The following is a 12,239-nucleotide window of genomic DNA, read 5'->3' as shown; positions in this document are numbered from 1 at the left end:
TACCTTACACTCAACAGTCCTTTATATGCAATATCCCCCCACTTAAACAAATTGGTCTGATAAGGGAAAGAAGAATAATAATGTAGCACTATTATGAATACAAGATATTCACAAATGTTTGTTGTGTACATAGAAACAGAAATCAATTCGCAAGAATGGGCATAAAACATTTCCCTTGTTTTCCGTGTTGATCTTGTTGATGCACCATTCATACAGATGGAGAAGTGACAGAAAAATAGTTACCTTTACAATAACTTCACTTTGCTGAACACCTTTTAATGAAGTGGTTGAAGTGAATGTAGATTTGGATGACCAAACATCTATGCAGAAAATCATGAAAAAACAAACATTTTAATATCCCATGCCTCTGTGAGTGACCATGACATCATGGGATACACTTTCCTAATTCAGGATATAATGCTAAACTCACCAAAACAAGTAAATGGTAAGCTTCGTTTATTAGTCAACAACAAAAAGTAACTATTTCATTCAAATCAGAAATAAACTGAATCACCTTGTTGGAAGGTACTCTTATATTATATAGAAACTGTGTTTATTTTCACTACTTCAAAACGTTTAGGATGCAAGTTGAAATTTAGGCCATGGAGCTTTCTGCACTGAGGTTGTAAATCATGTAGAGCTCTTCAACACTAACCTTTAGAAGTGGCTGCCGAAACTGAAAAATATTGATGCCATTTATAACAGTCTAAATGTGGAGTAATTAAGATGTTTCGCAGTTAAATATTAGCTTATTAATGAGTAACTAAAACCTTTATTAACCAAACTAAATTCTTTTCAGTTGGTTTCTTTTACCTGCGACTTTATAGCATTTTAGTCTAAAGTATTATTTAACACATCAGGGGGGCGGGGTTTGGAGAAAAAATGTCATCCACAATTCCTCTTATACAAAGTACCACCAGTAGAGCAGTTATCACATATTTCAAAGGTTTTTCAAAATTTATCTAGCAAATTGCCGCTTGCTGGCTTATTCGTCCAATTATGGCAAGTTGCTACAGAATCCATCCTAAATTTACTTAATATCCACAGAATACGACTACATCATGTTGTCCATTTTATAATCTTCCTTTCACATAGTATTGGATCAGTACAAAAATTTTAGCTTCCATATCAATACTGAAACAATACTGAAGCAAGTAATAAATCCCCCCCTGGACACACAATATGTGTAGCGCTTATTGTGTTGCATAATCACACACCTAACTTTGTCACAAGCTATGGTTTCCTTCTGAATTGTTCAGTGCGTTGAAATTTGCTGTCCCGTGCAGAGTGCATAGTAAACAAAGAAAGGAGAAAGAGGAGGTGGGAGGGTATGACAGTTAGTCCAATGCGAGTCTACAGCATGTTGAAGAGGACCGGGTGTTTAAGGGAGATTGTCCCACACTGAGCCTACCTCACACCTCACTGCCCTGCTACAAGCAGTCCCCTTTGAATTCTCTACTGCAGAATTTCTTAAACCTTTTAATTTGAAGAACCAAATAACAAAATCAGTACTATGCTGGAACCCAAGAAGAGGATTATTATAAAAATGACAGCAGAGTCATAAAGAGACAAATAACAGCTATATAATAAAAATATAAACATTTTTGTTTCTTGTCAAGTATATTTCTCACACATTACTAAAAGAGAAAAGTGTAAAACAAGTGTATTGTTAAAACAAACACTGTTAAAACAATACTCCATCCATCCAAACCTGTCCACCCCAAGCAGCATCGTGGAGGCACCGTTGCCTACCACAGCAAGAACAGGGCACATGGCAGGAACAATCCCTGAACAGGGCGCCAGTCCATCGCAGGGAGCACACACACATAGACACACACAAACCCATACTAGGGCCAAGGTTCAGAATTGCCAATCCAACTAACCTGCATATCTTTAAATTGTGGGTGGACTTCAAAACACTTGGAGGAAACACACGTAAACAGAGAAGAAAATACATTCACTCCACACAGGAAGCATCTTGGGCTTGAACCTAAAACAATTACATTCGAAACATGAATAGATTCACAAGGTACATCACTGCTGGTGGAAACACTTAGTGTAAGATTTATTAAAGATGAAAGAAATTCTTATGGGTGCAGAACGATTAGATGAGAATTTTTGAAAGGACACATATGACACATGGTGCTACTTAAGGAATGAAGTACTTCAAAAATAATCCCTTGTCCTATATAATAACTTTTTAAATAAAGTTTGTAAAATAAGCTCCATCACATTTTTCTGAGTTTACAAATAGCTTAACATGCCTCAGGTTCCATTTAACATTTGAATTAACCAAGTAAAAAAGGAAGAACAAAACAAAGCTGTTATTTCTGAAAAATGTAAGCACAAATTTGTATTTTATATGGGTGATGAATTAAATCTGGCTGAAGATATGAGACCAGTTTGAAATGTTTAAATCTTTCAATTGATATAATGCTGACTGTCTACTGCTTATGTCAACCTTTTCATATTTTCTGGTGTTCTTGTAGTTCTCAGTTGTCTAACAATATGTCCTTCACTATCTAAGATAGTTTGATAAGGAATTCTCCTTTACCGAGGAATGTTACCTTAATACAAAATGTTCTTTGCAACTTTGCTACAGGTGCAGTGTACAGATTCAATGTATGCCATAACCTGGAACATGCAACAAGTCACTGAGTCACAGAGGCATTGTTCATTGCCACTGAAAGTGTATTTTGCATACAACTCTAGCATGACACTACAATACACTCAGCCATCATAACACCCTGAAAATTATCACATACTTTCCCCCCAATCTGTTATTTTCATTTTGATATTTCAATCTAGCGCCACAGTCTTTTCGCCTCACATGCTTGTCTGTCAGTTTCTCCTCCATATCGCTTTCTTGTTTGCATCTTTGCTATCAGTCTTCTCAGACTGACTGTTTAATAGGCTGTGAGATAGGAGTTGAGAAAAACACATTATGTTTTCATGCCACAGAAACAAAAGTTCTCCATGATGCATCAATAGCTTTGTTTCAAATCCCACTTTCAAAAAGTACGATAAATAGCAGAGGGATATCACTCTGCACAGAATTTAAACTCAGATTAACATTTGCGATCTAATTATGCGATTCCAGTTGACTTTGATTTATGCACGAGCGATTCTTCATGTCGTCAGTTCACACACTTCTCAATGGTCCAGGATTTTTCAGGTGATTTTCTATTTAATAAACTCAGTGAGTTATAGTGTAATGAAAATTGCATAATTAGGACCGGATCCGTGTACTTTTTGGTATTTGAAATTTCATTTTAGAAGCAAAAACGAAAAAACGAAAATGAAAGGAATTTTCAGATTTTGATTTTTGATTAAAGACTAAAATGAGAGAAAATAAGGTATTTTGTAATTCTGTGATAACAAATAGCAGTCATAAAGTTAAAATTACACTTTTCTGGATTTATTTGTGATTCAAACAATGAAAGTGTAATAGCTCAAAAACAACAAAACAGACGCATTTTCGTTGTCTGAAACCGTAAGTACTTCTTCTTCTGCATGATTTTTGATGACACGTGCAAACCTCCCAACGTCCTCCTCACGAGACATCGACCGACGGCCTTGAAGTTACACTGGCATCAGCAGAGGATGGACCATCAGGTTGTTTTTCAGAACAGTAAAAGAGTGACACTCTGGGACAAGGACATGACTGCAGAAAAACGGAGTCACATCTTTCCGGTAAAAATACAAACTTTGCTTCATTGATGTAGCAGTTGTTTTATGAACATTATTGTTATTACTTACTGTGAAACAGCAAACATTTGGTGATTTCATTTACTAACACTAAGTCTGGCAATTTTTAGAGTGCTGGCATTTTGAATGTGTGTAAATGTGTGAATGGTTCCTCATTGACAAATGTAACACATGTTAAGAAAACTTTCTGTAAATCACGTGCTACACTTTTGCTCACTGTTAATACTCGAAATGTTTACTAGCTATAGTAGCCGGTAAAAGTCAATGAGCAACCATTCAAAATGCTAGCACTCTAAAAATTGCCAGACTTAGTGTTAGTAAATGAAATCACCAAATGTTGGCTGTTTCACAGTAAGTAACAACAATAATGTTCATATAAGAGCTGTTACATCAATGAAGCAAAGTTTGCAAAGCTTGTATTTTTACCTGAAAGATGCGACTCAGTGTCCTCGTCCTGGAGTGTCACTCTTTTACTGTTCTGAAAAACAACGTAACGGTCCATCCTCTGCTGATGCCATGCAGTGTAACTTCAAGGCTGTTGTTCGATGTCTTGTGAGGAATACGTTGGGAGGTTCACAAGTGTCTTCAAAAATCGCTCAGAAGAAGAAGTACCTCCGTTTTCAGACAACGAAAATGCATTGGTTTTGTTGTTTTTGAGCTATAACACTTTCATTATTTGAATCACAAATAAATCTTAAATGTAATTTTAAGTTTATGACTGCTATTTGTTACCACAGAATTACAAAATACCTTATTTTCCCTCATTTTATTCTTTAATCAAAAATCTAAATCTGAAAATTCCTTTCATTTTCGTTTTTTCATGTTTGCTTCTAAAATGAAATTTTAAATACCAAAAAGTACACGGACCGATCTGGACCACCCTGTTTATTTTCAGTACCAAAATTACTAAAACGCTGGTACTGTACCATTTAAAAAGTTAGCTTTTCTACCACAAAACCCTACTTTCATGTAATCAGTCATCAGCAAATGAATATAAACTCCTTAAACAAATTTAAACTACTAGACCATCCCCAAATACACACACACACAAAAATGTTACTACGTCTGACAGCGTACTACCATCTGAAAAGCATACAATCAGAGATCATAGTTTAAACAACAATTTACAAATTTCTTACAGGTTGTGACAAATTATTAGTTATTTAAATATATTTAAACCAGTGAAATGTATTATATTTACTGTATATTAAGATTCATTGTACATACGGTATACTGTACACATAAGCTGTATAGCAAATATGTAACAGTCCTCCACACATGCTAATGTAAAAGTAATCTTACAAAAAACTGAAACTAAATGATAACAACTGAACTTGCATCCCTGGCAGGTTCTTGTTGACAAAAAAAAAGCATCTTTTTATCACCGGACTTTCTCTTTCTTTCCTCTCTTTCTTTTCCTATGTAAATGAAAAGATGCACTACAATCTCTCTCTTGCATGGGGCACAAAAAAAAAAAACTCTTGCTACTTCTGTAAGAGTGAAGAAATGTGCCTTATTGCTCTTTCAGCACACAGGAAATTATTTATTCTTAGGTAACGGAAGTTCTGAAAGGAAGGTTTGCTGTTGCGATGTTACAGAACTTTTGAGTGTGAAACTCAAACTCCAAACAATTTCACTCCAATCAGTTTGTTAACTAGAGGTTAATTGTTAATTAAACCTGTTATATATTTCCATTGCTTTTCTGTGTTTTCATTCTTCAACAACAGACAAACTGTTGACTTTCTTTATTCTAAAAGTGTCATCAAAAAGGTTTGTGAATCTGAGCAGATCAACATTACTGAGACCTTCACCATTCTTTATTTCTATACACTGCATGACAGACATGGGATAGCTGGTAATGTGCTGGGTTATTTTGCATCTTATTGTTGTTTGGATGCTAATTAAGCAAAAAAAAAAGAATTATGGGGTCTAAGCCTGAAATAGCATGTCAAGATTCAGGCAAAATAAGTTAATTAGCAGCAAAAAACTGGTCACTAATTAAAAAAAAAAATTTACCCAAGAAGGCCGCAGTCGTACCAGGTTTTCATTCTAACAAAGTTGAACACCCCTGCCTTACCCCTAAGCTCTTCAAGATAAGAAAAGGTATACTAGCATACTCTCTAGCAATCACTCCAATCAGCACAATGTAGTCACTGAGTTTCATAAGGCTTTCAAAAATTACAGGGTATTAATTCTTAACTTGTACTCACTCCGTGCTGCTAGCACTGCTCCTGTCATTGCTCCACTGGTAATGGAGTTCCAGGGGTCTTCTTTTCCGCGAAGCTTGACTAAACCACAATCTATAGTGGAAAACAGACCACCCCAAACAGCAAAACTACCTACAAAAAACAAAGGGCACATAGTCAGAATGTAGTAAGCTCCTTGAAAAGGTGTTTAAATTCTTGGCCAGTCATTATCTGTATTTTGAAAGTTCTCTTTGTACATTACTATCAATTAAACAATTTGTAAAAAAAAACAAAAAAAAAAAACTAAATCAGTACAATTGTAGAGCCTTTAAAAGGTCCACAGCCAGAGAGGATTCCTTTAAAGATAATTTACTTCTGCAACCAAAAAGCTTAGTACAGATAATGATAAAAGAGCCATATTTCTTTAAGAAGGCTGCTCATACCAAAAATGAAAATTTTTGTTGTAACTATTTAGACCATGCTAAGAATACAGGAAATTATACATTTAATGTCAATTGATCAGTTAAAAATCAACAGTTAATAGAAGTATCAGAAAATGTTACACTTAAAAACAGTCATACTGATAACGTTCAATATTTTGAAACTGTGCTATAAAATAAAAATAGTAAACAAATGTTGCTTCTGCCCAAAATAAAGTGAAAGTTAACATGCAAAAGTCCAGTAGACAATTTATGTTTTGCAACAAATCACCACTATGGTGTTGCTAACTCCACTCTAAGGAAATCAAAACTGAATTATTCACAGTTCTGTATTGGTCTCCACAAATATTAAGAACTGCTGCATGGTGATCTGTAGCATGATGCCAAGGTGATAGTAACTTTAATTTGATGCTCAAACAATTTTTTGAATGCTTTTATGATGTTCAATGAAGGTTTTTTTCCCCCTCCTTAGTTGAACAACTTATGCACATTATGAGAGTCCTGCTCCATATTTCAAAGTTGTTTTGTACCATGTAATAAACCCACAAGTTAATCAAATCCAATAATGAATGGTATTTTTACATACCCAAAGGTCTCCTCTTCCAAATAAATCATGTTTCTATGTTGTCTGTGCTCTTTCATTATTAAAATATGCAATTTGCACATATATACCCCTAAGTTAGCCTGATTATATCAAATATCTCACCTACGTCAAGTCACATACTGTGAAAGGTGTATTACCAAATGATAGCCGAGGTTCACAGCATTCTAATAATGTATAATTGTCTATATTGGGTCTTTGGTACTACATTTCACACCTGTGCGTAAATGGCAACCAATACAATGCATGGGTGGCACGGTGGCACAGTGGGTAGCGCTGCTGCCTCGCAGTTAGGAGACCCGGGTTCGCTTCCAGGGTCCTCCGTGTGTGGAGTTTGCATGTTCTCCCCATGTCTGCGTGGGTTTCCTCCGGGTGCTCTAGTTTCCTCCCACAGTCCAAAGGCATGCAGGATGGGTGCATTGGCAATCCTAAATTGTCCCTAGTGTGTGCTTGGTGTGTGGGGGGGGTGTGTGTGTGTGTGCCCTGCAGTGGGCTGGCGCCCTGCCCAGGGTTTGTTTCCTGCCTTGTGCCCTGTGTTGGCTCCAGCAGACCCCCGTGACCCTGTAGTTAGGATATAGAGGGTTGAATAAAGAATGGATAGAATACAATGCATACATGTACAATAACATCTCAACTTTGCACTCTGTTAAGCATCATTACACACAATGCTTGAGTCAGATTCTGAGCAAAGTTTTGACTTCATTAGGAGCAACATGTTTGTTGTAAGACTTGAGCCTGCACTTGATTTGTAAGTACTGCTTCTTAGTATAACTTTGGGGCGCTGCAGCATGCAGTTTTACAGTTCAAGCGTCATGGGATCAATTACCATACCTGGTAATTCTCCCTATATTAGTTTTCTGAGCAGTGCTCTTTCAATTTCAACTTAGAGGACAGGCAATGTTTCTTAGCACACTGATGAGTAATTGATATGCTGTACCGTACCTCTCAAACTTTCATGCAATGACATGGACCAATCGAATGGTACTGCATCGCATCGCTATGTCATGAGCATATGAGAGTGGAAAAAAAAGTTTCACCAAGTGACTTTTTTACGGTATAATCCATTTGCCCCTTAACCTCCCCAATGAAAGGGTTGGAAGCACTGTGAAGTATTTTTTTTATCTTGGTTCTAACTGTGCTCAATTCAAACCCCAGTCCAACCCCCCCAAATTCCAAAACTCCTGGAAAGCAACAAGCGCAGTTAAAAAAGGGGAAATAAAATCAAGCAGAGGTTAAGGAAGTCAAGGAACTTGAAGAAAGTGTGATCAGAAATGGGATAAAAAGTCTTACATAGCCCTGTCGATGCCTTTGGTGGCATCACGTGAACAATTCTAATATGCCCACAAGCCAGCAGTGGCCTGCTGCAACTCAAAAGTTGGTTGAGAAACAGGTTTAGGAGTATATGCCTGTGCTCATGGCTACCTGTTTTCCTGCCCTGTACCCTGGGCTACCAGCAAAGGCATTATCCCCATCACCGTAACTGCTAGTAAGAAAATATAGTTTATTCCAGATGTGAAGTCCAAGAAAAAAAAGCAACAACAAGAGAAATAAATAAATAACACACTGAACTCCTGCAGGGCAATTGCAATAGAAGGCAAGAGATGATAGGTGAACTGCAGCTTAAAAACCCAAGTCTATTACACAAATTGTAAGCTTCTCCCTGTCTAGAGGTAAACAACATTGTTCCAGGGACTGGCATGAAAAATAATTTTGAAAGTAATGGTTTGGAAGAGTACATAATTACAAGTATATAGTTACAAATTGTTGTAAATTTTTGTGTATATTTTTCTAAAAATGCAACTGCAATATTTGTTTTGAGAGATTGTTTAGGTACAAAAGAAGTTTCCAAAAAGGTGGGGGAACCTTGTGCTAAACCATATAACTTTGCAATGCTATGTGATATGACATCTAAACTTGGTACAATAGATAACAAATTGGGCACAAAAGAAACTTAATTCCAGGGTAGTGCATCATAAAATGTCTTGGTTATATACTGTAAAATCCAGGTTTTTTTTTTGAGAAAAATCCCTAAAGCACCGTCTATTTTGTGTTTCATTTAGGTGATATTAGTGTAAACAAAGGTTTTTAATCATATAAATGCTTTTTTTTTGTTTTACACAATTATGAAATGTTGTACTAGCTACTCTTCCACCATTTCAGCTCCTTTATTACAATAAAGTACTAGCCATTTATTTAAGTTTCTGTCATTTTGGTGCAATATCTACAAAAAAACCTTAATGCACAAGGAGTTCAAAACAATTTAAACTTATGAATTTGTGTCAATTGTTAATTTTGTCTATGAAATGCTTCTCAAAAGTAGAAGCATGTGAACTACACTTTGCCCATCTCCAAAATTCTACATATTACACCTTAACATATAAGTTAACATTGGCAAAATAAATGCATACTGTGAAAGAATAGGTCATTATGACTACCACCAGAAAAGGAAAATTTAAAATGTATCAGAGAACCAACCAAGTTATTTTACTCAACATTAGATGGCCAAGAATTTTATCAAATTTTCTATTAGAGACACAAAGCAAGAAACAGAAATCTGTACCATTTGTGACACAATTATAAATCACACCGCCAGTATGCCTTAAGGAAACCCAGTTCTGTATATTCACTAAGTGCAGTGCAGTATTTAAGAAAGAAAACCATGAGAGCACACAAAGAAAGCAATAGTCTTAGGAAATTAGGAGACTATGTTATGGTGGAGACTAGAGGGTACACAGCTTTGATTTAATCATAATATATCACATCATTTCTTGCTGTAGCCATCAGACGACTTCTTTATTTAAGTTTTAATTATGAAGCAAAATCTGGTGTGAGATTGTGAAGCTACTTAGAAATCCTTGTAGGTTTTAGCTTAAGGATAAAGTTAAAAATGGTTAGAGTATCTCATCAAGTACCAAACACTGTAAGGGATGAAGCCTAAGAGGTAAAGTGGTGTGTATTTGCTCCTTTTTCAGTTAGAAGATTATATTTTATCTATTAATTTTTATTTTTTCATTCCACAGGTGCAAAATGACAGAACAATAACAATACTATTACTGGTAAATAAAACAAGGAGCTCAACAACTTCTTTGTAAAACATGCTCTGTACTCTATAAAATTTAAAGGATACATCACATGCAAATCTGAATAGCGAAATTTCTGCTTTGTGTTTATACAAAGGTCTACACAGATATATGAAGACAAAACCTAATGTGCTGAACAGAAAGCCCTAAGCAATACCAATCATTTTAAACCCCAACAGGAATTTGCACAAAAAATTACATCTTTATTACTCAAATGTAAAGCACATAGGCAATTAAATTTTCCATTCAGGGTTATTAAAGTTCACCGGAAACTTAAATAACAATTATACAATGTAATCTGTACTGGTTTTCAACTTGCCCCTGTAATAATATTTAAATGTGCTTTGCCTCACAGCCACTCTTAAGGAATACTTCTCATCTTTCAAAACACTACACCTACCTGTCAAAAAAAATACAAAGAGTATCTGCAGCCAACACCATTTTGCAAAGTGCAGGATCCATGAAAGAATCAATAACCTTGTGTTTACAAACAGTGTAAAATACCGGAAGTAAAAAAAAACCAATACCAATGTTACTACAAGAATAATATAAATTAGGGTACATGAAAAACAATGCCAACGTTAACAAAAATAATAAAATATAAAGGAATCTCCCAATACAGCATATCAGATATAAACCATCCTCTGTCGTACATTGCTCAAATGTACTCAAGTCAATTAAATAATTTAATCTCTGTAACTGTCTGAATAAATCTAATACATTTTAATGTCCCAAGATACTATAATTAAACTCAGAATTCAGTGTTATAATTTAAATCATTAATATTACTTTTAATGACTATTTAACTTACTTTGCAACATTTTGACCTCATGTTTTTGTGGAGCAGAGAGTTAATATTCATCATTAACGTAAACTAGAAGGCTCTCCTTTCATAAATGGGCTTTTAATGGACTTCTTTCATAATCATGTTTAAGATGGCATAAAAAACTACATGTTAATTTCATCACAGAACTTTACCTATAACGCCTCCCCTGCCTTTTCAAAATATTAATTATAAAAAAAAAAAAACTGAGCATGCAAAGCCAATGGCACATTACATGACTTTTTGTCAGAGGTATGTCAAACTTGATGACTGCATTTGCTGATCTTGTCCCCCGAGGACGTCAGATTACACAAACAGCATTGGACAACACCATGATAACTTTCCTGCAGAGTTTCTGATTTCCAAAGTTTTGCAAGCTTGCTTATTTTCAGACAGCCAATAGTCTGAACAACTGAAGTTGTACAAATTCATTCAAGGGACAATGAGTTCAACTGCAATCTCAGAGTTTTTTTCTTTTATTTTCAATCTGTCCAGGTATAACATAAATGAGACAACAGACGGGCAATCTTGTCTTGTGTCTGCACATTCCAAAATGCTCTCTCTTATTCCCCATTGTATACAATATACTTCCAGGTGAGTAGCTATTGCACAAAGAAACAAACCCTCCACCTTTAGACAAAATGATCCATGTTTTTTTTTTTTTTTTTAATAGAGGTCACAGACTGATTGGATCCAGTCACGGGGAATATCACAATACACAACTAAGGATCACAGGTGCACTAACCTACTTGAATCATGCCAGTAGGAGGGGAGAAAGCCAACGTACCAAGCAACAAAAGAAAAACTGGGCAGAACAGTGAACATTTACTAATTCACACACTTAATTTAACAGAATTTTCAATTTACAGCCTTTACACTGCATTTCTTATCATACTAGTCAAACCACTTTTGCAAAACGTAGCAAGGCTTACCTGCTATCATACCTCTGTTGAAATAAAGTAAATTAAATTAAAGGCAGGATTGCTAGTATTAAAAGGACTTGCACTATACTATTCTCTCCAAAAGCTAGGCAGAGTAATCATGCACATCAGCAGCCATTAAATGGGAGGAACATTTAAGAACGGCACATTTACTGAAAGTCTTAATCAACAGAATTTTTTATTAGAATAATGTTAGAATAAAGTGAACCACAGCTTATCCACAATACATACAAGCAGAAATAAGCTGTAACTCTTTAATACTTGCTTTGCATATTATCTATACTAATAAAAGGCAAAGCCCTCACTCACTGACTGACTGACTGATTCACTCACTCATCACTAATTCTCTAACTTCCCGTGTAGGTGGAAGGCTGAAATTTGGCAGGCTTATTCCTTACAGCTTACTTACAAAAGTTGGGCAGATTTCATTTCGAAATTCTATGCATAATGGTCATAAACT

The 12,239-nt window shown here is 35.5% G+C and overlaps 1 protein-coding gene across 3 annotated transcripts in view; it reads right to left on the bottom strand.

Annotated features, from left to right (window-relative positions):
* The window catches only part of timm17b (translocase of inner mitochondrial membrane 17 homolog B (yeast)), a 37,464-nt gene that overhangs the window by 18,924 nt on the left and 6,301 nt on the right, over positions 1-12,239 (bottom strand). For 2 of the 3 annotated variants that reach the window (XM_039774999.1, XM_039775002.1), the window contains exon 4: positions 5,919-6,047. In XM_039774999.1, coding sequence (XP_039630933.1) covers positions 5,919-6,047 — 129 coding nt within the window. Of the gene's footprint in view, positions 1-243; positions 321-5,918; positions 6,048-12,239 lie in introns of all 3 variants that reach the window. The other variant, XM_039775000.1, reaches the window with a different exon arrangement.

This window comes from Polypterus senegalus, chromosome 13 (assembly GCF_016835505.1).
Source record: "Polypterus senegalus isolate Bchr_013 chromosome 13, ASM1683550v1, whole genome shotgun sequence".
NCBI classification, from domain to species: domain Eukaryota; kingdom Metazoa; phylum Chordata; class Cladistia; order Polypteriformes; family Polypteridae; genus Polypterus; species Polypterus senegalus.
This window is presented reverse-complemented; position numbering and strand designations above follow the sequence as displayed.